Here is a 27,628-nt window from a genome sequence, read left to right on the forward strand (position 1 = left end):
ATCTCACACTTTAATGAAGCAACCCTGACACACAACTATTCTGGAATAAACACAGCATATTTTACAGCTGTATTTTACGGAAGGGTATACTTTACATATACGGACTATCAGTGACTTCAGTTGCTACATTTTTTCCCAATACACTATACTCAGACTCTTCTTCCCACACCCAATCATATACTTTTAAAAGCTGGAATGAAGGTAAAAGTCTTCTTGTGGGGCACCATTGTCTCCCAGTCTAAATTTTCACAACCCAGCCAGAGCATGAAATCAATCCCTCTTCTGGTATTAAGTTTGGTCCTTTTCAATGAACCACCATGCTGACACATACTACCAGTTGTGGCACAGACCACACCACGTGTTGCAGCCAAGGAGACTTTCTTTCCCAAGCAGTCTGTGGCTCTGCAAAAAAAAGTCCAACAAACCTTTCCTCCCTGCTTCTGTTACTGCTTGATTTTTATTTTTTTTTTTTACATTTCTCCCCACAAAGCATATGCTACTTTCAGTCTCAGTACATCAGTACAATCTGTTTTGAGGAAGCCGTTTATAATAATCTACCAACATGCTGCAGTCCTTTTAAAGGGACGAAGAAAGCTGTATTACAAAAGATTATTTTCTCCAGAATTTAGAATTGTTTTGCTTTGGAATGCCCAAAGTCAGACACTCACATTTTTAAAAGCCATATCCAAGACCCTATGCCAATAAGGAATGCAAGCCTCTCAACCAGAAGCACCCCAATGCACTACCATGAGCTTATATGGGACAAGAAATGAGTGCATCCACAACAGTATTTCAGCTCATCAACAACTATTTTAAGATACCTTATTTCAGGAATTTTTAGAAAAGGAACACCTGCAGTTATACGCCGTCCTTCTCAAAACTTATTCTCTGTGATCACTTAGCACTGAATTGCTTAGAACACATTATATTGCACACCTATTCAGAACTTATAGCCATTATGATGAAGCAAGTCAGATTCAGTGTTTGTCCATGAAACAGTAACTTCCTCACATAATGCCAAAACGTCCCCAGCTACAACAGTGCAATCCCAACAAAACCAAAGTTACAAGTGTAATTGAGACCAGAATTTGTTACTGATAAGCACATAACTCTAATAAAGAGCACAGTTAGATCTGTAAGTGCCAAAGCTGAACTTTATCTGACAGTAAAAAAGTAATTTTTACTTTGAGCTAAATTTAATCTGGAGTTCACCAAAAGTGAAAGCAAGTTTTTTCTGCTGTCCTGAAAGAAGCTATTGCTTTCACACAACAAAAGCACATTAGCACCTATAAAATCTTGTTATGAAATTCATCCTCCACACTTTTTCCTTCAAGAGATATGCATACACTCAAAGACTTAACCACAAATGCGCTCTAAAGCACAGCCAATTTGTACCAAAATTTTTACATTAGGTTTTCAAATATGCAATGTTAGGTTTTGAAACATGCAGTATTGAATGGTATGTCTTTAGTGAGAAGACAGCTGGCAACAAATTCTACAATTCTTCTTCAACAGCTCTATGCCTGTCTGCAATTTGCAACTTCCTTTCTAGATTAACACATATCTGTCAATGACTCTGAACCCGACTAAGATGATTTAGCACCAGAAAGGTACTGCATGTCCAGGGGCAGAAAGAAAAAACCCACCTACAAGAAAGCTGCGCTCCACTTCAGTCCACCAGGAAAGAAGTGGGAAGAATCCCACAAAGACCAGTTCTCCCACAAAATCTGAACAGTTTAAGTCATGTTGAACAGCTTTGCTGAGGACAAAGCAGAAATGCCTGCAGTTTCAGAGGCTCAGCTACTATGTGGGAACCTATTAACCTTTGGCTTTTATACAGTCAACCCCTAAACCAAGTTAATAACATAAAAGGTTCTGGTAAGCTACTTCGGCACTCTGCAGTTTGATGGTGGCATGGGGTGGGTGGGAGGAGGCTGGCTGATTTCACATCTAGGAGTGCTCACTCCTTCATTACATTTAGAGCTTACTCCTTAAATCAGTGCAGCTGCCACACCATTACTGACCTACAGATAGTGCAGTTTAGGGTTGCAGTGCATGATGGCTACTTTGCATGGGGGAAAATGTTCTCATAGAGCAATGTTTATAGCACAGCACCCTATCATGCCTCTCGAAGTCATGTGCTCCTGGGCTCCAAACACAGGAGCACAACAGTCATCTCATGCTGTGCTGAATCCATCCACATCAAAAACTTTTTAACCACTGTACTGTTTAGTTGTCATTATTAATTCTGGTCTTGGGTGTCATATTAGGTCACATGCATGCTCATACCTCAGCAATTCTCCAGATTATAGGAGGGAAGCAGCCGAGGAACCAAACCAGCTAGTTAATTGCCTTTATGGCCTTACCGAGGCTCTATGAAGGCGCTGCAACAAGTCACAGCACAGAGTGCGGCTTACAACAATCCGGAATGCTACTCCTGCTTCAGATAAAGAGACCACCATGATAATTTTATCCTAATTAAGTTAGTGACTTCCAATTACGTAACTTTTTTTCCTTAAATTTAGCAAAAAGGGGGGAAAACTTGGAAAATCTACATGATGGAATGGTATGAAACTTTTTTTTACCCTGCCAGCTCGCTCTCTCTCTCTCTGAAGGGCTACCCATAGGATGTAAATTGCTTGGCATGAGCTGAGCAAATTGGAAAGAGTTTCCCAAGTATGATCCCATGAAGCACTGGCTTTTCACACCAACTTCTACCCAAACAATAGTTACCTTGGCTTCACCACAGCTACCCCTATTACTGTCCGTCTTTTTGTAACAAAGATAGGCCAATACAAAGCTTTACAGGGCAACTGCTCAATCCTCTTGGAAAGGCTCTGGATAATTCTCGGAAATACATAGAGTCCACATTGCACACTGGTACCTATCGATAGCCTAGAAGGAAGAGAGTACAGGCACAAGCACTGGGGGAGATGGAATAGAGGGCTGTGTAAATATGTAAAACCATAATAGGGCTCCAAAACCTCCTAGTGTTCTGTTCTTGAATTTAGATTTCTAAAAGCCTGTCACAGCATCTCTCACAATATTACTCAAACACGCCATCCTGTAAGACACTCCTCTAGTGTAATACCATCTTCCTACCAAAAGAGGGTGCCTGTGACTCTAGGATTATTATGCCCATTACTTTTTTGTTTGCTTGTTTGTCTCGTTTTTGAGAAAAGAGGAAGAGAAAGCAAGCTTATTGTAGTCTTACAATATTATCATTGCTTACAACAATTCAATCAGACAAAAATCTATCAGTTTTTCTATTGCTTTAGTTCAATGAGAAAGGAATCAGCCCTATCAAGCCCACTGTCTAAAAGCATTCCCTCGTGTCCTTGGTGTCTGCAAGACTACTGGTTACTCAGGACTTCAGCTTCCACCCCACTTTTGCTTACAAGCTCTCCCACTTTGGAAAGACAATACAGAACACGTTCAGATTTCTGAAGACTTCTCAAAAAAACTCTATACTTTTTCTGTATCAATTTTTTTTCTACTGCATCATTTTCTGGCAAAGAACAGCATACCCCAACTGCTCCAGACATCAAATAGTTTCCAAATAGTTCCTGCTCTTTACTACTACTTCTCCAGTGCTTAAAAGACTATAAAAGTATTCAGTACAAAAATAACTGCTATCCCATCAGTTAGTTGCTCTTGTTAATTTTCATTAAGTATAAAGCTCCTGTAAAAAAAAAACCCCAAACATACAAGAAATAAACAGTGACAGATACATCAGATACATCTGCTTCTAACTTCCATTTTTTTTCTATAACAGCTTAATACTGAAAAAGTGAGGACTAATATCTTATTATTGAATGAAAAAAGAAAGCCTCAAAAATCTATTTTGGCCACTGGTAAGTTACTGCTTCCCATTTGTACCACAGAAGCATCTTAAGGGATACTGGCTCACTGGAACCAAATATACTTTATATTGAATGGAGCTAATACAAGATTCCCTACCCTCCATCTGAAGTGGCACTGGCAGGAAAAAAGTTCCAGAAACTTTAAGATCAAAGGGGTCTCTGCCTTCACATGAAGCACTTTCTAAAAATAAAATACTCAGTTTCTCAAGACTTTATACTGAGCCAATACTGCAGTTCCACCAACAGTAAATGCATAAAACAAACACAAGCCCCTAAATCAACCCGACCACCAAGAGCATTCAAAAATAGTTTTACATTTACCATGCAAGACAGATTCTAACAGCCACTACTTCTGTGGAAGAAGAGAAATGCATGCATTTACTCTTATGCTGGCTTTTAAGAGCACCTATCCAACAAGTTGAATAGAAAACATGAGGAATAGTTAGAGGCTATGAACAGTTAAAACAAAACCAGCCTTTGGTAGATACTGAAAATGCACATATTGCATATGATGTGCCTATACTTGGAAGACGTTTACCTTCAAGGCTGCAAAGCAGGAAAACTTTGGTGCAAAACTTGCTTAATGATTTCCTTTACCTTGTGGGTTGATACTCTGTGCTGAGCAATTACAGTTAGTTTTTCTAGGAGCCCTCGTAATCTCTCCTGTGTAGCATGGGAGATCAAGTTCACAACATCAGAGTTAAGTTCCATAATGTCATGCCTTTTACCTGTGGAAGCAGAGAAAATCCATTACGTGTTTTAGTAGTAGCTGATAATTGAAATAATTAGCACAGCAGGTATTCTGTTCCCCCTGGAAGTCATACCCATTATGAATAAAGGTTTGGAGATTATGATTTTCCTGGTAAAGTCACAACTTCAAAGATCTCAGACATTACATTAATAAAACTTAGCCTGGAGCTTCAGAAAATATAGACATTGTTTCACTTAGCCTCCAGAACCACTCTCCTTGCAAGGTCATTTATAGGACAAAGTTAATAAGAACACAAATCAAGCTTCATGTTCGGGGAGGGGGAGAAGTGGTAGCTGTAGAAATTAGTGCCATATTCTGTTAATTCCAGTAATTAAAAAAAAATAGAGAATTACATTTTGCCCTGCTTGACACTGTGCTTGTTAACAACTCATGACATTTATTCGATGAGTGGGAATGTTTTTTGCAGCGCACTCCAGGCACATGGGACCCTCTTACCTGCCTCACCCGACTGGCACAGGGCAAACAGACTCAACCATCCCACAGCAGCAGCTCAGACAACAACACAGATCAAGTCCAGCCAGGGTCATCATGCCATCACCTTCAATCTTTTCTCTCACCGTATTTCAGTGGCTGCAACTGAGGCTGGCAACAGCTCTGGCCAAAGCTGTCCCAGCCCCATGCCCAGAGCTGGGCATCACCTCTGAAACCTCCCTGTGACCGCAGGCTGCTGACGGAAAAGACTTCCCGTGGTTGGCACCATTGATCACTCAACACAATTCCATCAAGATACCTGGACAACAGCATCTCTTCCCTGGTAGGCATGGCAGGCACCTGTTTCACACGCTTCATATGCCATACCCATCAGAAGTGTTTTTCCTTGCCCCTCACCACATTTACAGCGGCTGTAATACTTTATGATGCAATATATAGCACGCCTTCAAAACCCATTTCGGTATTTATTGCCAAGTGAAGTGTTAAGAATGGATAAACAGTACACTGTAAAAAAAAAAATAATCACCTATTTCATTTGCCTTTGCTACTCTAACTGAAAATTAATAACTATCTCTCAAGACAGGGAGAATCTACAATGTTCTCCCAGATACGATCAAAGTGTTCCCACTATTTGATCTCAGCCAGTGAACACTGATCTGTACCCTCAGCTGAGTGCAAAGCTCATTTTGCTCAAGCACTTCCCAACACTTCCTCAGCAGTTTCCCACTATACTATCAGAATACCGAAATGTCAACTTAAAGACAAAGCAAAATCTCTTCCCCCCCCCCCCCCCCCCCCCCCCCCAAAAACCTCAAGACCTCCCTTCACACACAATCCCTAAAACTTAGAGGACTGAGTTTAAGAGCAGAAGCGTTCAATTTCTCAACTGCTGTACTCCCTGGCAGTATTCCTTTCCTCGCAATCAAAACACTTTTCATTTACAACATGAATTATTATTATTAATGTGGAACTGCTACCATGCCAGCCATGAAACAGCCAGGCTTGTATTTTTTGTCTTTCAATGAATTGTCTTCACAACCCAAACCAGATAATTATTCCAGAAGCACTTTGTCTTCATGTTTTTGTAGAGCTCTTCATTTTTCCTTCTATCTACTTCCCATGTGTGACTGTTTAACCCTCTACTGAATTTTGAGAAAAGCTTCTGCACCAGTTTCAATGTATATTTTCCTTTTTTCACTAGTAGCATAGCACTTACTTCACTCAACTATGCCCCATACAGCTCAGATGGCACATCTGGCTAACTAACATGGGATGCATTGAGGTAGCATCTGCAGGTTACGTGCTTGTCACAGGCTACCTACTTAGTTTGGACTAAGAACAAGTTGCATGTAGAAGACTTTGAGAGCATGTAGTTAAACCACTGTGACAGAATTATGACTACACGTATGAATTGCAGGCTCTCCTGAACGCTCAGCTGTAAAACTCACTGCTTTGCTACCAAGCAGAGAGCAGGAGCAAGGAGTTGAGCAACATTCATCCAGTTTGCGGTAGTGGTACCAATCAGTGTGGTGCTATACAAAAGTATGCTCCCTGCTCTAACATAATACAACATTGCTAAGCAACAGTTATTATTTTGCTCAGATACGAACACTAAAAACTTCCTATTTACAGTTTAGTCTCAGCCATTCAACATGCATTCCACAGTATTATTCACCAATACAAACAGTTTTAACATCTCTTTTGCATAAAATGAAAGACTTTTCCATAGAAAGAGTGATAAACAAAGGTCTGCCCTGTGCATACTGACAGTTTGAAACTTCCTCCCTAATCACATGGGCAGGATGTCTGATGTTGGTCAATAGAGTACATATATTTGAACAGGCTGAAGAATGCAGAAGTTGTTAGCAAAGTCAGTTAGGAGCCACAGGAATAGAAGAGCCTCCTTAAGTGTTTGATTTGACACTAGCATCTATATGGTTATGTATTCCATTAGCTTTAAGAGTAATAAAGTTGTTCAGTTCTCACATGTAAAAGTAGCACCAATTTATTTTTTTCTTAAAAGTACAGTTGTTTTCTACAAGGGGAAATAAAAATTGAATATAGTTTGGTAGAAAGACATGAATTGTGATGGCATATCTTAATAGTTTCAGCTCCCTTTTCAAAGACTGGAGGTAGGCTAATGAAACAGGCAAGGAAATACCACATCCACACATCTGTTACAGATGTTTTGTTCTCACCTATGTTCAAGATCCTCTTCTGAAGCACTTCTGAGGAGAGAAAAGGTTCATCTGCACAAGAGCGGATCACTGTACCAATAAGCTCAGAGTTTGTTGCCAAAATGCACGCATTCTCCTCTTTCAGGTTGACCCCAGCCATAGAAGTCACATCATTTATGTCATCTTCATCTCTACTAAAGAGAAAACCAACATTTTATGCTTAATTCAGAATGGAAACAAAGAGAAAGCCTCCTGACTTTCAACAAACAGCCACATTCACCTATACAATAGATGTCTAAGTGTGGGTTGAACATGGACAGACAGCTCCTAAAAGCTTTCATACTTCAGTGAAGTGACTCTCAAACCTTTAGCTTGGCTAATGCCTCAGTTGCTATGCATGCAAATCCTTTACATGAAATTGAAATTTTGACAAACTTGGAAACTAGGGACTGAGGTAAACCTGGATTAAAAGTCCCCACAAGCCCCCCACTTTGCACCACCACTCTTACAGCCTGATATTGTTCTAAAACTCTAATTCACCAGGTAGAACCAAGTGTTGAACTAAGTTGAATACTGACTCACTGAACGTCTAAACAAGCCCATTTTCTAAACAAGATGCTTATCCTAAGAACTGAAGCTTACAGCGCAAGTGTATTAGCAGAAACCTGATCTGCAACTTTTCTTTTACTGAGCTCCCTTAAAAAATAAGATACAAACACTTGTTGTCAAGATACAAACCAGACCTTGCCCTTTCAATCAGTCCTACCACACAGTACTTGCACACGTAGCAGGGAGGGTGCTAGGCTTCTGAAAGCAGAGCTCCGGTTCTTAACATCCCTCTATTAGCTGGATTCTGCTGTAGCAGCTTTGGTCTACATGTTCAAAATAAAAACTCAAGTCTGGCATACTTAGGGCTAACATAACTAAGACTAGCTATAATCGTGGCAAAGCTCACACTAAGCAAATAGCCTGTGTGCCGCAGCTTTTTCTTTTTTTTTTTAAAAAAAAGATCGTTTTAGTTAAAATATTGAATGAATTTTATACAGGAAAAGTTTTTGCAAGACTAACACAATGCAAATACCCAAGTTATTTTCAATTAAGTTTACATCACCAGAAGAAACTCTTTTTTGATTCACAAAGTGACAAAGGCCCTAATGGTGCCTTCAAGGGTTTAGAACCAGAACACAAGTCAGCATAATACAGACAGGTGGAAGCACTCATTTGGAAGGTTTTTTGATTTGGAAAAAGAAAACCAAAACCAAAACCACACAGACCCCCATCCTGTAAAGTAGTTGCTGGCAAGGTTTGATAAAGTTCATCTTCAAAAAACACTGTGTGGCCTATGTAACTCTTGAGCAAGGGGTTAGTCAGAAACTTGCCATTATTAAGAGAAATGGGATCTCTTGAAGGCTGTCTTCTCACTGGCAATAGGTAGAAGCTGAAGCTATTAGAACATGTGTCTTTTGAGTATTACACAATCCCAACCCAAGACAGCATTGGGATTTTTTTCTTGAACTATAGATGCATTTTCTCCTTTGGGCTTCAATAGGTTTCTATGGTGCAAGTCTTCTCTCCCACAAACTTCTGGAGAGAAGCCTGGCTAGGTAGGAAAGGAGTCCAGCTGTCCCCTACTCCTCCAGGCCTTTGTTTGTGTGCCCTCAAGGCCAGGAGTCCTTATGCTATTTGTTCAGGGAAAAGGAGACCCAACAGATTCTCAAATCAGCTTCATTCATTAAGTCTAACTAAACATAGCTTTCTGATTAGGCTTGTGCCCCAAATCCATTGTGCTAAGAGAAGCATTAAATCCTAGGACTGGCAGAATGGTTAAGTGACCACAGTTACGATTCAAAGCTGAAGTTTAAGTCACGCTGCCAGAACAGTTTCCCTCCTCCTACGCCTTCACAAGCAGCAACTGAGCAGTTCCAAGCATATACTCATGCTCTGTCAGCCTAAAAGCGACTCTGATCTTTCAAGAAGCCTGTAAATGAAGTTTCACTGCATGCTAATTGAGTGCTAACTGATCTTCACAAGTACACTCCAGTTGCCTCCTCTTAATGACCACTACAGAAAAGTCTTTGCTGGTGGCAGAGACAAGAATGCAGTGACTGCCACTAATCTGATGATAAAGGAGATTACAAAATCAGCACAACTAGCACCGAGAACATAGATGCAAGCCATCAGAGCCGCAGATGCTGGAATCTGACATTACCCCGGTGGAGCTGTTTATGGAATCCAAGTAAGTGTGCTTGTACCTCAGGTACAACTGTATAGCATGCAGTTTCAGTAAATAATTTTAGCTTTTAATCTGGCCACATATTCCAAATACTCAAGCAAAAAGCACATAAGCTTTTATGCTACACATTTATCCACTTTTCTACATACACAAGTTTTAGTTCTCTAAAACCAGACTTTATCAGGTTACTATTTTCTTTAATACTTCCATGCACACAGTCTCTGAGTACACATATACAAGAGTTTATATGCAAGCAGACATCTTCACCCATACTGTTTTCAAGGACCAGTTTTAACTTCTTCACTGTGGGGCATTAAGTTTGCATTAAGTCACCAAGTCACTAGCCTTGATGAAAGATTAATTTGCACCTACGAAAACACTGCTGCGCTTATTTTACTTAACCCAAAGAAACTACCGTTACAGTTCCTTAGAAGCAGTGCTCACTAAGGATTAATGCAAGTTTCAGAACCCATGTTAAGTTTGTACTTTTTATTATTCTTTTTTCCCTGATGTTCAAACAAACCTCAGTCATTTTAAGTAAGGCATCACGTACTTCTGGTAAACTATAAAAATCATTCTACCAAAATGATAAATTTTAAATATTCCAGAGTATACATGCAGACGTTTCTGCTGGATATGGACTTGCTTTTGTTTTCAGCAATCCCACCATAAAGCCCTTCTTCCACACCACCTCCTTTAATGCTTTTTGCATCTGATCATGTCACATCCAGAAATTAAGAAGAAAAACTCTCCCAGGTGTTTTAAATGTCCAGAGATTTAAACTTATCAGAACAAGGGGGAAAACAGAAGACAGAGTTCAGAGCATTACCCTGTATGAAGTCAGGTTTGACATTTATACCAAATACTCCACTGGAAAAGAAGCCTGAACAATGCAGCTGCACTGCACATCTACGCATTTGCCTGTATTGGCTGAAAAGTAAGTCTGTGGCACCCTCTGGTGTTTGACCAACGCACATGTCTTTTGAATTCATCTTTATTTACTCCATTTTATATAACAGTCAAAGGGAAAACTAGCAAGGCACGCTTAACCCAAACCTCCATGCACCATCATGGACAACTAATGAGACACAACAATTCCAGCAGAGCAAGAACCATCAGTGCTCTCCACCACCATGGGGCAGGAGGAGCAGCTGCCCAGACCTTCTCTACTCCATCATCTCACTCTTGTTTGTCTGCTAGTTGAGATTACTAGTATCTTCCAGACAAAATGCACAAGTCAGAGTTGTATGTGCTCTGGGGAACAACTATATTAAATAGAACAGATGCAAAACAAATATATTTTTTTAGAGGGTGCTCTCTAGCATTTACTTTAGAAAAGTATGTAGAGCAGTTCATGAAGATTTTGATGCTTTTAAAACAGACTGACCTTTACAATACGTGCCACGGGACAATCAAGTGTCAGCCATGCCCATGCTTAGCTTAAATAATTTCTGCAAGGTTTTTTTTTGGTGGGGTAGGGGGTGGAGGGGGTGTGTGTCACCATTTTTTCTACTGCTCATCTCAAGCAACCTATAACAGCCCATTAAAGAGCAGACAAGGTCAAATTGCAGCTTACTAAGTACAGCTTAGTGAGTATTAAGTTCTCAGATCCTAACCTAACCCAGTCACACAATGGCAGATGGAATCGGGCTCGATGACATACTGTAATGACAGTACACAGTTTGAAGTGTCACATGTACAATCACATCAGTTACAACACATGCTCTCTGTCCATAACGAATCTCATCACAAAAGCTGAAAGGGGGCCATGGTGCCTCACACATGTTCAGGTACACACTGTCCAGGTTCAGATATATGAAGATTCTCATATATATGAAGATTCTCATATGTAGTCTTTAAAGTCAGAAAGTTTGGTTATAATAGTCAATAGAAGCATCAACAGGGGTGTATTCTTCAGAGACAACAGACTTAATAGAAAAATGTAAGACAACTTAGAGATTTCAAATCTGAAAGTAACTTAAGTCCAGGAGAATTCAAAATCATAATCCAACAGCAAGAACAGAAATCTGTCTTGGATCACACTGTAAAACTATAGTTTTTCCTACACTAAAAATTTAACAACTTAGGGAAGGAATTTCAAGAATTCAAACTTCTTCATGTAAGGCAGCTGATAAATTCCAATTGGAAGATCACAGAAAAAGAAGTTTCTAATTTTTTAGTAGGAGTTGATTTGTTTGCTTTTGGGGTTTTTTTTCAAACTATTATATTTATGAAGTCTTTTTTTTTTTCTTCCAAACATCACCACCCAAAAATTAAATCCCAAATTATAATCCGAAGTATATTTCATAAAAACTTGAGATAGCTGAACAGAGATATTGCTTTAACATCAGCTTTTCATTTCAACTTCTGGCTACCAGTGTTTTAAGTGTTCATTATATACTGTATGTTACTATAAACAACAACTCTGTCTATATCAGTGCACACAAAGCTGTAGCTTTCAAGAGATGAGAAGTCAACTGGTCAACAAAGGTCTCATGTCTGCTTTTATCCCTGGAAGAGTAACTTCAAGCTTGACTTAAAAGTCACAAGACCAGTAATGATTATGGCAGTCTGTACCTCTGTTCCAGTATTACATTTCAGAGCTACAGAAATAATTTCTGCTTTTGAAAAGTTAATCAGTTACCAGAAGTAAAAGCTTTAAGCACTCTTGTAATCTAAAGGCCTAAAGAATATGCCAGAAGCCATAATTAGAGGTGTAGTCAAAGACTTTCACCTCTACATACAGGAACAAGCTTGTAAGAGGAGCTAATAAAAAATTTTGAAATACAGCACAGAGCTTTAGACAGGTTACCAGCCAGCCCAAGTAACAGTTCAATGTTATCTGGCTGTCTGTAAAAAACAAGTTGTATTTGTTCTAATCCCATGGAGAGCTTTCAATACAAGGTAACTTTGATTTAGATTAGTTAATGGTACTCATAGGATGGAGATCAATATGCCTCCTCTACAAGTGAAAAACTAATACATATTGATGGACACTGTTCATATAATTGCACTCTTGCGATAGCATGATGAAAATCCGATCTCATCAGGACACTTTTCTTACATTACAAATAATTAACATCTGCTATGAGGTCAAAATTTTTAGATTCCCTCTTGCCAATTAGTATAATAAACAAGTTGCTTTTATTTGGGCTCCATTCCCACCTCTATACTTGCTGTCTGTTCCTTTTGGTTTTTTCCTATAGTAAACTTCTGATATTGTTTATCTTTACCTGAAGGATGTTGCTCCATTCTCTTTTATTTTAGCTTTCTGAACAGGAGATGCTTGAAGCGACAGAATTTTATTTCCTGGCAGGGTAATTTGTTTCAGAATGGAACCTAAAACAAACGAAAGAACATGGCATAGTAGTAAGCAAAATGCTAAGACATCTGTTTAATCAGTTCATACTTCTAGCAAAGGCTACTGCAGAATCAGTAACAACAAAGCAGGTCCATCTGAAAACAGACATTCTATAGTCTTACATTCTACATGTTTTGTATGGCCAAAAACCCTACACGCTCTCAGCAAATACCCTCCTCTGTGCTGACCAGTGAAAGGTTTTATGAAGACTCACTAGCTGAGACCAACTCATGTTATGCATCAACCTGGACCCTGTTGAAGGAAAAAGCAAAGTCTCATGAAACGATTCTCAAAAGCATCACAGTTTAAAGGAAGTTCACTGCAAGGAGCTTATTCACAGTATTTTAACAAGTACAAATGTTTGACTGACATGCTTGTGACAGAGTGTCATGTCTACTTCTGGCACAAGTGCCACCAGAGCTCCAAGCAGACAGTATAGACACTTAACTTACTGCAGAGCTTAGATTAGACAACCACCTTACATTCCTACAATTTAACAACAGCCTGCACTTATTTCTATACATCAACAGTGTTCTCCCTTCTCCATTAAAGAGGTTCCACTTTACCTGTCGGAAACCGATTAGTTTGAACAAGTGTATTCAGTGGCATCCTTTCCTCAGTGGTTGTCTGTACGGTCAGTGTTGAGGGTTGGGGGACTGTAGATACTTGCTTTACAATGGTTCCTGATGGTTGTTGGACTACCTGTAAATGGAAAACCCATTTGCAGGAGTGAGAAGAGCTAAACATACAGAGAAGTAAATAGTATCAACACGTTGGTTCAGCCAGAAGTATCACTGGGCACCCATGCATGTCTACCTTTCAGTTTAAAGCAACCAACATGCTCAGAAAAACCTCACTTTCTTTTTTCTACTTCATGCCAAATCTTAACAACTGGTGGTGAGCTTTAGCTCCAGCTCATTCAGTGAGCGCTGACACTTCACCCCTACTCTCTATTGATAACCATATTAGACGAGTTTCACTGAGTACTACACAAACCATTACACTAAGAGGCTTTTCTCTCCCTAAATCTTGCTTAACAGACTAACAATTGAATATTGAGTCTGCCTGACAGCAAGTTCAAAAGGGTAGGTATCACACACACCTAGTTAAAAAGAAAGAATGCCAAAACAAACAGCTGCAAGTCTTGCACGAAATCCTTTTCCTGCCAAGAATTAAGAGTACACACTATAAAGTTACCAGTGCATTATTGGAGCCACAACATCAACTGTAAATTGAGATGCCAAGTTTCAAAGTGTTAAGCAAAAGTACGCCGACCACCATCAGTTAGTGGGAACATGAAGTAGCAGTTAGCAACACCTATAGGAAGTACAGTCTCTATACAAAAACATCAGTACACTGCTGAAGGGTAAAAAGTAAGGGGGTTGATAGTTTTGTTTAAAAGAGGCTCTTGAAAGAAACAAAACCAGAGAGCAGGATGCCACCACAACACAGACCTACAGGCAGAGTCCATAAATACTAATTCCTCCTCTTCAGGGGCAGCTACTGAAATGCAAGAAAGTAATAAAATTGCAGCATTCTTAAAAGCCTCATTTCTAAGCCTCCTAGCTAGCAGAATGTGGGCTGCAGCTTTTGATACATCATTTGGAAAAGTTCTTTACTACAAGTAGTAGAAAGACATGCTTTACCAAAGCACAAAATTATCAACATCTTCAAATCGAATCCTATCTTTTTAGCAGCAAAAATCTAATACAAAGGAATTTTCAAGGTCAAGAAACCACTTTTTCTCCTCTACATCATTTATTCTAACTTCAGAAAGTCTACAGAGTGCTTGTACAGCAACGCTCAGATTTAATTAAAGAATTGACATTTATTATACTTCAGAAATTAGGCTGTCTCCTTCTGTCATCTAACTTCAGATTTATCAGTAAACATCATCAGCATCAGCATCACACATTCACAAAAAGAGGTACTGTGTGTATGAAATAGTCAACATACACCCCACCCACCCCCATATTAATAGCACTGTGGTTTGGCATAGCAGCAGTAATGTAGAATAACGAAACTGAAGGTGGTGTCTGAAAATCAGACATTGAACAGACAGTTCTTGAGAATAAACATAAGATCCATAAGAGGAAAGAACCAGACTACAGGGACAGACTGTGGACAGAGTCCAGGCTCACCCATGCAGCACTTCCTAGCATTTGCTTCTGTGTGCTTTTACCAAAGTGTAATTTTATCTTTCTGAAAGATCCATACGATGCAAGTTGCAAATAATGTTAACAGCATCATTTACGTGTTCAGCTAATTACTGAGCCACTGACCAGCGTGGACAAACTACTCACAGGCTCTGCCAGCACCCACACTGACATGCACCTAGAGATCCTCCCTACCACCAGTAAGAATGATGCTTCATCTTCAGCCTGCAAGACACTGAAACTGCACAGGAGGAGACATAAGCATTCAAGATTAAGGTACAGCAGACAAAAGAACAGAGATAGGCAATCTTAAATCAACAGTCTAGGTGGAAATTAGAAAATAAGTAACCAAGGAGACTAGATCAACGAGAAACAGAAAGGACATGTTGGCAATAAAGCTGATTTTCTGTTTGCCATTCTAGATGCTAGACTAACAGAAGTTGGAAGTCCTTGGGACTTGCAACAGGAGAGGGCAACACTCCTAGAAATATCGACAAGGATCTAATGCCAGAAAGAAGCATTACAAAAATAGGTAGTATCTGTGAGAAAGACTAATTGTCTTTTTTCAGGTTAGCTGCAAGAAGTAATAAACAAAAGAGACTGTTCCTTTGTGCCGTTAAGTAGGTTAACAGAGACATCAGAATAAAAAGCACCAACACGCTTTAAGTAAAAAAATAAAAAAAGCAATGCAACATCCATCTGATAGCATAACTTCCTGAGAGAGAGGTCTTACTTGAACCTTTTTTACATTCATAAAGCAAAGTTTGAAGATCAGCAGAGAGATGCTGAGGTATCATCACACACTACAAGCAGTATTGCTTCATGAAGGAAGCCTCACCAGCTGAATGCAAAACCATACATCCAGAACAAAAAACTCTTGAAAAATAACAGAGCAGACTGTTCAAGAAAGCTCAGTTCAGCTCTGAGGGCTCAACACTAAGAACAAGTAGTTGGAACAGCACAAGCACTTCACTCCTTTCTTCAACCATCAGCTATGTCCAGGGAGTGTCTCACCGGTAACTGCAGGGACTACACCATAAAACTCTTGCTCTTTATGCTTAACATGAAGTTGTAGTCTCACCGCAGCTTTCTCACTATTGGAAGCCAGCAACTAGTAATGTGAATTTTCATTTATTGTGATTTAACAAAAGACAAAGCAATACTACAGCAAGACAAGATTTATTTCCAAGATCCAAGCTTCTTTGTAAGCCAGTGCCCTTAAATGAGGCTGTGTTAAGAACATCCTCAGGAGGGAACCCTTTCACAGGTGCAACTCTCACAGCACAGGCGTGTGACTAATCCCAATAGCATCCCTAAAGAACAGGCCCCTCTCTGTCCACCATACAAACCCAGAGTTTTGATAATCATGCTACAGAAATAACAGTTGTATGTTACATCACTTCAGTCACAATTTTGATATTAAAATATTGTGTTGCTGCATTCTTAAGCACCACCAACATTACAACAGAGCTGACACATAAAAGTTTGCTTTACGTTCTACAAGCAAAAGAGACCTAAATTAGAAATGGGCATGAAGAGGGAGTGTATGGCAACAGAAAACCCTGAGGGCTGGAAAGGGAAAGAAATTTCTGGCAGCACTGTATGGACAGATTTGCACAGCTGGCATGTGCTTCTTTTCAGCTGGCAGCAGGACCCTTCTGTTTAGGGAGGGGAGATCCAGATTTGTTGTCTTGGGGGAGGAAAGTGACCCTCTGTCCTTTCAAGGAAAAGCATCAGGGAAGCCCTAGAAGATCCATCTGCTTCAAACTTGTTCTTTGTACTAATAGGATGTCTGAATAAACACCAAGCTCCTGATATGGCTAAGCTGTGAAGTGGTCAACTCAGCCCTTCAACTATATCCAAGACCAAAATCAAATAGGTATTTTGAAGATCAAGTATTTTAATCACTGTGCCTGGGATCTACTCAAATGGGGATTAAAAACATGTTTTGTATGAAAATCAGTGTTTGTAAGGCACAGTGAAGAAAAGCAATTGCAATAGGCTGCCACACTGCAGTAGTGGAGAAGGCAGAAGTAATTTCTTGAGTTCACCAATCATATTCAAAAAGTGTTTTGACTCTCCAGTGTAGTTAAGCTTCCCCGTCTATTTGTACAGATGGTCAACCTTTCCCCTGGATTACATGGCTTGCTGTGTAGCCAAACTGCTCTCCAGCCCTTGTACAACCTAAGAAGCCCTCATTTTCTTCTGGCTGGAATTTCAAATTTAGTCCTCAAAGACAATAAGGGTACCAACTCCTTTTCCAATTTGGCTTTAGCTACTGCTGTCAAAGACTGTCAGTGCATATGCCTGATAACTGTTCATTTGGGGGGTGGGGGTGTGTGTTTGGTTTTGTTTTTAAAAAACAAACCCACTCATAAAGAGGACCCCTCATCCCCTCCATACAGTTGAGTGCTTTGTTCTTTTTAAGCAAGTCTGGAAAGGTGAAAAGCTGGTAGCATAAGCTCTTTAGAATGCATGATTCTTGCATTTTATCCACCTTATGCACTTTGAAAGGACGAAAATTAAAAAAGCAAAACATTTTAGGGGTCTGAATACTGTTAAATCAAGTATACACAATAAACAAACTACAAAGGAAATTCATACACTAGATTCCCTACTATAGATCTTCTACTATACTATCTTCACAGGAAGTCTGATGTTTTCCCCTCTTTTAAGGAAGAAATCTTTACAAGGAACTCCTATTCAAGAATTGAGTTCTTTATCTGCCAAAGGGAGACTATTCTCCCAAAATACTTGAGAACATTACTTACAAGTAGACCAGTTAGCATACTGCTTGGTATCTCAAACACCCATAAACCAAACCTACTGTATTTCACAACATTGCTCTTTTGGGTATACCTGCAATCCACAGTTTGTTGGTATTTAACATTAACATTAGCAAGAAGTTAACCTGTGCCAAGAAAAAAAATGTTAGCACATTGCTTTTGAGGGTATTGTTTTAATAAGACATTTATTCCTCCTGGAATTTGTTAGCTAATGAGGCCTGATAGGAAAAAAACTCGTTTTCAGATGACTTCATAATTAACATGTCTTAGTAAATTTGGAGGTCAGAACTCTGCTCTGAAAAGCTCCTTGAGCTCGTTCATACATTTCAGTTAACGTATCACTAAACAACATCAAGCCACCTGTGCCTGCAAAGTATCCAAGGTAGGAACCACCAAGCTAGAGAGACTGAAATCCCTGTTGGTTAGCTGAGGCACAGCCCTAACGGGGCATCTAACAGTAATTAATGTAAGCATACCATCAGCAATTTTTGTTTCCAACACTAGCATTTCCTGCCTTTTCTTCAGATGCCAACCTAGCCTGGCTGCACCCATAGCAGGGGTCAGAACTCCTATTCCTTGTTTCTCAAGCTGGATGTTCAATCTGGTGGAATGGTAGTCAGCATGTCTTGCAAGAGATCGAGTTTACAGCTTGGCTTTAGAGTCACCTTTTCAACAAGGGCTCAATATCCCTAAACTATAACAAATATAATTAACTAATGACAGACTAGATTCATATGTTTAAAAACAAGATGATCAAAGGATTGGGAAAGTTGTCATATAAGGAAAGGCTGAGAGAACTGGGTGTGTCCAGCCTTGTGAAGAGAAGGTTTAAGGGAGACCCTATCACCATGTTCCAGTATTTAAAGTGTGGCTACAAAAAAGATGGAGATTTCCTTTTTTACAAGGAGTCACATGGAAAAGATGAAGGGAAAAGATTCTTGGGGACATTCCAGTTGGACACAAGAGGAAAATTTTTCCAATGACAATGATCAGCCACTAAAATCATCTCCCCAGGGAAGTGGTGAATTACCCAATATTGGACACTCTTAAGATTCAACTGCACAGGGTGCTGGGCTACCTTGTGTAGGCCGTGCTTCTGCCCAGAAAGGTTGGACCACATGATCCCTGAGGTCCCTTCCAACCTGGTATTCTGTGATTCTTTGACTATGAAACTAAAGAAGCCCGGCTACAGAGAAGCAGAGAAATTAATCTTACCAACTGTTTCACTTTAACGACCTGCTGAGCACCCACTGACTGTGCAACAATGGAGTTTGGCTTTGAGATTTTAATACTGATTGGGGTTCCAATGACCGGTTTCAGAGGCTGGAGAGGGGTTGTTGCTGAAGATGCTGCTGTAGAGACCAGCACTGGCTTTGTAGACTGGAGAGATGGTGTTGCTACAGCAGAGGGGAAGACTGGCTTGACAGTTTGAATAGCATTCGGCCCTGATGTTGCTATTGTTGTGGTAAGCACTGGAGCTGCAGGTTGAAGAGATGCTGTCACCACTGCAGAAGGAGGAACAGGCTTCACAGTCTGCAGAGAAGCTGTTGCCAATGCACTAGCAGACACTGGTTTTGTAACTGGAGAGGCTGTGACTGTTAGAGAGGCAGATTCTTGTTTTGTAACTGGAGAGGCTGTGACTGTTACAGAGGCAGATTCCTGTTTTATAAATGGAAGAGAAGTTGTTGTTACAGCCAGGGTTGCCACTGCTATCGAAGGAGCTGGTGTTGCAGAGGTACAAGTCAAAACAGCTTCTTGGGTTGGAGCTGGCTGTTGCAAACACTGCTGGATAAAGCTCTGAGCGTTGGGCATTAGCTGCCGTAAGGCAAGCATGCTTTTCTAGAAGAAAAATGAAAACACACTGGATGTAATATCAGCAGTCTTCCACAATACTGCTACATTAGCAACTGAATCCTCTTCCTCATTTTCCAATTTAATTTTTCATGAGACAACAAATTGCTTATTCCAAACAAATTTTGCTAGAATTCAGGCACCCTTCAATTAGATGACAATGCTGCTCAGTGAAGACCACAAGATTTATCAGCACAGGCTGAGCAAACGTCAGTCACCACAGCTTCACTGCATGTAGCAAACCCCATGTATAGGGAAACTCACCCTTAACTTCATTCCTATGTTTAGATTTTCCAGTTTGGAATTTATGTTTCAGAATAAGATCATTTTAGCTGCTTTACTACCTCAAAAAATTTTGTTTTGCCAAAAAACCCTGATACATTGTAAGAGCTGTGCCTATTTCACAGAGCCTCTCTGACAGAGAACTACAAATTATCCATTGAAGTCAGAAGCAAGCTCTGAAGATACCAGCATTTCTATACCAATACAGCTATATCTACACTAGGGGGGGATACCACTTTAATAATCTCTGTATAGCTGCAGCAGCACACTTAAGCCAGACAGTTCTCTGCAACAGGAGAACATTAGTAAAGGTATCTGGCAACATCTCATTTTTACTACAGCTGTGTTTGAGAAGGTTAATGGACAGAATAATCTTCAAGCTCTCTACAGATTTTTCTCCCTGACTATGTACAATCTGTTATGGCTCAGAACCAGGGGAAATCAGTTCTGCAGCTACCTGTATATTCTCACAAAACCTTTTTTTTCCCCCCTTGACAGTTTCTGAAGTTTTTACGTCTCCAGCATAGTGCTGTTGCTCTGGGCTTCATGCAAAAGGAACATGTCTCACATGCTAATATACCAAGTGAAGAAATTGTTTACAAATCTGGATCTTCTGCAGCACACCTATCTTTAACATTCACTTCCTTTTATTTTAAAAAGCTGCTCAGCTTTCCTCATGCTCCTGATGCAATTTATTTACCAAAAGCATCCAGCAGATTTCAAAATCAAACAGGCTTCACAGCCAAAGTCACTGTACTTTTCCACCTATTTGAACAGACAAAACAAAACATGTGCAACAACTTCATCAAAAACCTGCAGCTTAAAGATAAGAGACAACTCCAGAGAGTCCTCCCTAAAACTCCACTTCAATAGCTAAAAGTGAACTGGCAACAAGCCGAATCACATGTCTTTCCAGACTTAAGATGCAGGCATTTCCCCCACAAAAAAGGCCAGCACCAATTCCCACAGCACCTTACAGAAGTGCTCCTGAAGTCAGCTTTCCATTTGGCACTCAGGCCCATCACAGCTGCTCAGAGTTACAGACCAGACCTAACTGGTGTGTATCAACTACACATCCTTAAGGTATTTTGGAAAAACGCTATCAGGGTGAAAAATGTTTTATAGGATCAGTAACACTACAGAGACAGCTAACTGACCATGACAATGTTTAAACAACGTTTCTGAAGTCATAGTATTTCTTTGTTAATATAGCGTGCACCAGGGAGAGAGCATCTTGTCGAGGATTAGCGGGTAAGGATAGTACGCAAAACAGAAAAGCCTAAATGATACCAGCACGCTGCAGGAGAAATGCTTCAGGAGAAATGTGCAACATCTGTGCTGTGATGGGTCAGGATCTGACCTGCACTGATGAACCCAACTAAACTCCTGTGGAACTGCCTCGAGGTCTGTGCACCAAGTGTAACACTCTCCACATTGTGGGACGGCTTATTAACCCCGGCTGAGCACTTCTGTGAGTGCATGAGGAGAGCGCAGTGCCTGAGCTAATAAACCCTCAGGGGACCTGAAGGGAGTAGAAGCATCAGCAAGTGCAGTGCAGCCACCCCTCGGCTCCTTCGCATGAGCTAGTCTGGAGCTAACAGGGCTCACCAGCCCCAGACAAGGTTTAGCTGTGACAGATTTAGGCTGGGTCTGTGCAGAGCTACTGAGGTTCACCTGTGCTGTTTCAGGAACACAGCACAGCAGCACCTGAGCTGGCCCCACACAGGCACAGCCTTCCCACATCCAGTGGGGCTCAGCAGCCAGGGCCCTGCAGAAAGCAGCTACACTAAATCTGAAGCCAAACTTGCCCTGGCAGCTAGTAGTGCTCTGCTGAGACTCCATGCACCTCATAGGAAACCTGTCAGTCACACCAACCCTGCACTCAACAGCCTGATTTTTTTGCATCCAGAGCTGCCCCAGATGCAGGAAAACCCATACTCTGAGCTGTTTGTTTTTCTAGGTTTTGCGTGGGCATTTAAGAAGCTTCCAGGAAATCAAACAGAGAATAAATAAGTGACCAATATGAAAATTTTTTATCAAGCCCTGCAGAGATGACTGTAGTCTTCTAGACTCGTGGCAAACTTGTTAGCAAAGCATTTAAAGGCTGCCACTGTAACAAAAATATTCATCCCACACTTGAACAAATTAACACCAGTCATCCAAAGTAGTATCAACATTATCACATGTGCTGTCAAATACTAAGGAAGAGGACAAACTCCAGAAAACCTCTGTCCTATCTTTACCACTTAACTATTCTTTCTTGATTCTCCATCATCTCTATAATGAATGCCAAGGAAAAGTACAGATCTATTAAGCCTAAGAATACTGTGAAATTAAGTAAATGTAACCAGATTTTCCATGTTTTTGCTGGTATTTAACGCTTGCTATGCAAAGATGTTAATTTTTATTTTGTCAGTACCAATCTACCATATGATTATGAGTGTTGAGAGGATTTTTTAATTTATGTGATTATGCTTGAACAGAGGTGGAGTTGTCTTTTTCCTAAACGGAAGTAGTCCTGCCAGACCCTTTCTGGAGAAAGAGGAGGGATTTTTTTTTCTGCCTCCAGTTAAACATAAATCAGCAAGCGGACAAATAGCTTTATATAGATTCTTGAGCTTAAATACTGCATAAGATGTGCACAGCCGCTGTTGTCAGTCTTCTGCATTAGAACTCCGAAGAGGCTACAGCTTTGATGAGAAAGTAAGAGGTCATCTTAATACAGCTGCTTTACTCTAGATGCTTCAGCTTCAAAAACATTAGTCTCCATTAATGCCTAGAGGGTAATTACTCTCCAATTTAAGAACACAGCGTAAATAACTCTGTAATCCTCTCTCCCCAAAAAATTTGTCTTCCCCAGAGCAACAGACACACAGGGTTAGGTTAAGCACCTTTTCCTCAACTGACCCGAGCAAATACCTATTTGAGTGCTCTTACTCTTTCCTTTTATTTTCTGATCCTCCTCCCTCCCCTCATTAAATGTTACATATCCACAATCAGACACTTACCTTCAGAAAAGGAACTAAATATGGTTGTGGCGATGACTTGAGCTCTATGTAAAGCTTTTTTGTAAATTCTTCTGGTTCAATTTTTGCTTCCTAAGAGGAAAGCATAATTACAGTGGTAAGATATAACTATGACTCTAACTTTTTTTTTTCCCCAGATGTATCAAAACTTCATTGAAATTTATATTATCATGGAATTGTTCCATTTCAGTACTCAAATGCTTTTTTCCTCCTGTATTTTTAAACAAAAGGTTTTAGGATAGAATGATGTAGTAATTTAGATATAGTATTATCAAATTAAATTACTGTCTTCAACTACAGGCAGTTAACACACTTAAGGATACTTGTTCAAACACCCATTCACTGAAGTGAACTGATAGAAACAAGTTTATAAGTAGCACTGATCCTTTTGAGTACCTCATTGTTATTCAGATACTTAAAATCCACTACAGTACTTTTTTTCTGTAAAAGCAGTTTATCTGCATAAAGATCTATTTAAAGAGACCAGAGACAAAAGACAACTCAGTAGTTTTTGTAAAACAATTCTAGTCTAATGCATTCATAGCATGATAAAGCAGAACACTTAACACTATCTTTCAAAATCAGAACCTGAACATCACTTCTGCATAACACCACAGTAACACTCTTCTGGCTTCCCGAGTACAGATGCTTTCTTGATGCTTTTTGCTCTGCCCCAGGCACAAACACCTGGCTTAAGGGCTTGGGAGAGTTAGGAAGCTGCATTCTTCTGAGACCCCTCACTTCTTCAGTGCCACCATGACGCTAATAAGGTGGTGGGTAGCTCCAGACACTGCTGCCTTTTCTCACCCTCCCAGGTGAGACCCAGCCACAGAGTCACCAAGAACATAACCTCCTCCAAGAAGGTACAGACACACAAGGAAGAAGGAACCCAACATCAATCTCTGTCTCTGCAGAGAATATGCATGAGAGGAGTAATTTTTCTTTTGGAACAACCATTCCAAAGAGCTTCATGATCAGAGCAGGGATTTTAAGGACTGTATATTCACAGACACACAGAACTTACAGCAGCTCTCATATTTAGTCACTTGATCTGTCTGTTAGGTCTCACTGAGCTGTGGATACAGGTTACCAAGGTCTCACCAATACATATACAGTGATTCGGTACACTACATCTCAGTTCATACAGGGAACTTGACACTCATTTCATTAGGCGCTGCCTTAAGGACAATTTTACTTCAGAGCTGCCATTTACTAATTTCCCTCATATATACAAAGGATTTATTTATTTCTCATTTAAATCATACACACATACTGAATAGCAGAAAATCAGCATTTTTAAAATACTACAAAAAGCAAACAAGTGCAGGGTTAATGTATTAATGTCTGGTAACAAATGTTCTTAGAAAAAAAAAATAAAAGTACTGTAAGCACAAGAAGGAACAACTCTAGTATGTTCCTACAAAAGCTTCAGCAGGGACAGAGAGGCATAGGAATAAAATTTTTGCAAGGCTGCATCTTCAAACAATCTGCTCTCTGTAATTACACCTTTGTCTACACCATGCTTTTCTAGACTGTAAAGTCCTTTGGTACCCCTAGCAAAGATGTCCCCCTCCACCAGCCCACAGCCTTCTGCTATAGCGGAACAACAAAACAGCAGCAGTGGTCAAATGCCAAGGTAAGAAGTGGCAGGAGAAATCGTTACCAAGAAAACCCAGCTGTGCTAGGGTCCAGCATGAAGCAGCATATAGAAGCCACCTGCAAGGAGAGACTGGCAGCCACCATGTTACTGTCTCCATCCCACTGTCCAAAGACATAGATAACATCATGCTTGTTCCACTGAAGATTCACTATCAACCTGTAACTCAGTCCTGTCTTGGTGTAAAGCAGTAGTATGGATTTAGTACTGCACTACAACCTCCAAAGTAATGCTCTTGCTGTTGAGGTCTCACAACTACACTAACATGGAAAAAAAAAAAATCACCTCAGACCCAGAAGCTGTATTAACACTATCAGCTCCTCCTGTTGTCAGTCAGCTACCTGTGTGCATAAAATGAAACAGAAACGTGAGGGTGGAAAATACAGCATCGGATTCGGTTAAAATAAGAGTTATAATGTAAGAGGGTCAGGTGTACTTCAGCCACAAATCCGACTCTTCAGCTGTTTAAAAAAAAAGAAGGAACAAAACTATGATGAAGTCAATGTCAAAAACGGTACACAAATTATGCACTTTGTTTTAAAAAAAAGTCTCACCAATAGATTTTGCACCAGATTCTTCACATTCTGCCCCATCTCATGAGCTTGAGGCCCACTAGATGCCAGTTTTATTAGAGTAGCAAGAAAATTCTTGCATTTCTTCACATTCTCTAGCATCTCCTATCATGAAAATAAAGAGAAGACTGTTAGATGCTGCATTGGCTCTCCAACCTCTGATGAATATAGAGAATGTTAATTTTTAATTAAAAACTTTTTTTTTTCCTTACTGTAGAAGCGCTGGTCTGTGCTACTGTTGTGCCCTCTGCTTTCACAGAGACTGCCTTTTGGGAGATAGCTTGTGCAGGTGGTCCTGTAACTGGAAGTTTTACAGGTGTTCCAGTACTCGAAGGCTTTACAGCAGTAACTGTAGTAACACTAGCTGTTGCAGCTGCTGGCTGAAAAGAAAAAATAACACTTTGGTTAAAAAGTCTAACGTGACAAACATACTGTATTCTGCTAGTATATAAGGTGGCACCCTCCCTCCACATTACTATTTAAAACATAAATAAGCAATTTTTATCTTTTCTTTTTAAAAGTTTGGATTCATTTGCCTGGAGAGGCTCTATTTAATACCATGACAGAACCCCCACAGCCACAATTTTGTTTTTAAATCAAGGGTGGGGGAAGAAATGACAAAGGGTCACCCAGACTGAAGCAATGCCTGCAACTTCAAGTGAAGAGAGAAAGGTAATTGAAAAAAACAATATATTAACTTTGCCAGGCTCCTACAGTCCAAGACTAATGAATTTTGGACAATGCTAAGGTGATACTACTCTGAAGATAAATAAATATGACCCAAAGTGATTATTTATCTTCCTTTCACCCCCTGCAGCTCCTCCCCCAGTTGCAGTATCCCTTACTCTTCATATCACACACACAGTAGGCAAAAGACATCACATCCACTTTGGAAGGATGTATGTGCCAGCAGAAGCAGCCAGCTGAGAAAATGCACCTACCACGTTCTTCCTGCCTTTTCCTTGTGGACAGCAATGTGGGTCTCGCTCTCCACTGCCCAAACACAAACCCTCACAAATTTCAGTTATTCTGAGAACTCTTTTTAAAATCTCATTAGAATTTACCAACAGATTCAGAAGCTCCAGCAACAGGAGAGTAATGAAGGTTTAGTAAAAAACAAAGAGTTACCTCTCTCCTTTGCAAACCAGGCTAAACAGAAATTTCCAGAGCAAAACCTACTAAACTGAAGTATTTTTACTTCAGATTTTAAAGAAAAAAAAAATCCACACCCAAAAACCCCACACAGTTCTTCTGATAAAACAGAATACAGTATGAGTAAGAGACTTCACTTTCAATTTCTCAACTTGAAAGCTAAAAAAAAACCCAGATTGACCTCCACGTTACAGAAAAGCAAGAGTTTCAGGTTTGCATTTGAACCCTTAAGCTGGGTGCCGTTCTTCCTCCAAACCTCTTAAGAGAAAGTCTGGGGTTTTAGGCCAAATTCTAGGTTCGGATCTGCACAACACAATTGCTTTCATTGACTCTTAACACATTTAAAACACTGCAGCTTAATCCAACAATAACAAATTAATACTTGCTAATTGTATTATAAGACAGTAACACAAGAGCCTAATTTACCCTACCATGAATTTAAAAAAAAAAAAAAAAAAAACCTGATCAGAGTTGGACAGACATCATGTAGAATATCAAAGGGCTTTTAAGTCTTTCAGGATAAGGAAAATTAATGAACAAACATTTAAAGCTAAAGCAAAACACTGGCACCTTTATAAATTATTTTCTTCCTGGGTGGGGTCTGTCCCCCTGCAAGCTGCTGCCAGCTTGACATGAAAGAAGGCGGCAGCTACCAGAAAGCTATCCAGCTTAGGCTCCCACTGTTGGTAACACTTTAATAGCTCTCTGCAGGATCTTTGCCACCACCACTGCCTCTTCCAAGGATGAGGCTCAACAGCTCTAAGACCACAGGGAAGCAAACTGGGCATGAGAATCCCACAAACAGATGGATGGGAGGAAGACGGAAGGGGACGGAGCACAGATCTGTCAAGCTGCAATGCCCTGGGCTTTTAAAAGTCGAAAACATGAGGTTCACGGGAGCTGATCTCTTGCAAATTCCAGCATGTTTACACATCAAGACCAGAACGGCATTTTATCAGCTGAGGGACGGAACAACAGGAAGTCTGCTGGACCCTTTTCCCAAGAAGATGAATATATGGGAATTAACTTCTGTCATCTGCCCTCAACCTTTTTCACTACTGACAATTCTCATTCTCACTTCGAACAACAGAGAAACAGTTGCCAAAAAAATGGCATTAATCCTGCATATTTTGAAGTACTTTCAAGAGAAGTGCTCTGCATCTAAATGAAAGTGCCCCAGCGTGATGCTAATTAGATACTTTGCAGCTTCACTACCCCATCTGGGAAGAAGGTAAAAAATAAAAATGTGCAGGTATTTTGCCTAACCTCAGAGCCTAAACATTCAGGAATGCCAAAAAATTGAAATAT

At 40.1% G+C, this 27,628-nt stretch overlaps 1 protein-coding gene across 1 annotated transcript in view; it reads right to left on the reverse strand.

The window, feature by feature from the left end:
• The window catches only part of TAF4B (TATA-box binding protein associated factor 4b), a 73,016-nt gene that overhangs the window by 26,568 nt on the left and 18,820 nt on the right, over positions 1-27,628 (reverse strand). Inside the window, exons 4-11 of the mRNA XM_074899045.1 lie at positions 25,381-25,548; positions 25,151-25,273; positions 22,922-23,011; positions 18,996-19,619; positions 13,405-13,540; positions 12,711-12,816; positions 7,266-7,438; positions 4,461-4,591 (exon numbers count right to left, since the gene is read on the reverse strand). Coding sequence (XP_074755146.1) covers positions 4,461-4,591; positions 7,266-7,438; positions 12,711-12,816; positions 13,405-13,540; positions 18,996-19,619; positions 22,922-23,011; positions 25,151-25,273; positions 25,381-25,548 — 1,551 coding nt within the window. The remainder of the gene's footprint in view (positions 1-4,460; positions 4,592-7,265; positions 7,439-12,710; positions 12,817-13,404; positions 13,541-18,995; positions 19,620-22,921; positions 23,012-25,150; positions 25,274-25,380; positions 25,549-27,628) is intronic.

The sequence above is a fragment of the Athene noctua genome, chromosome 2, assembly GCF_965140245.1.
Source record: "Athene noctua chromosome 2, bAthNoc1.hap1.1, whole genome shotgun sequence".
In the NCBI taxonomy this organism is placed as follows: domain Eukaryota; kingdom Metazoa; phylum Chordata; class Aves; order Strigiformes; family Strigidae; genus Athene; species Athene noctua.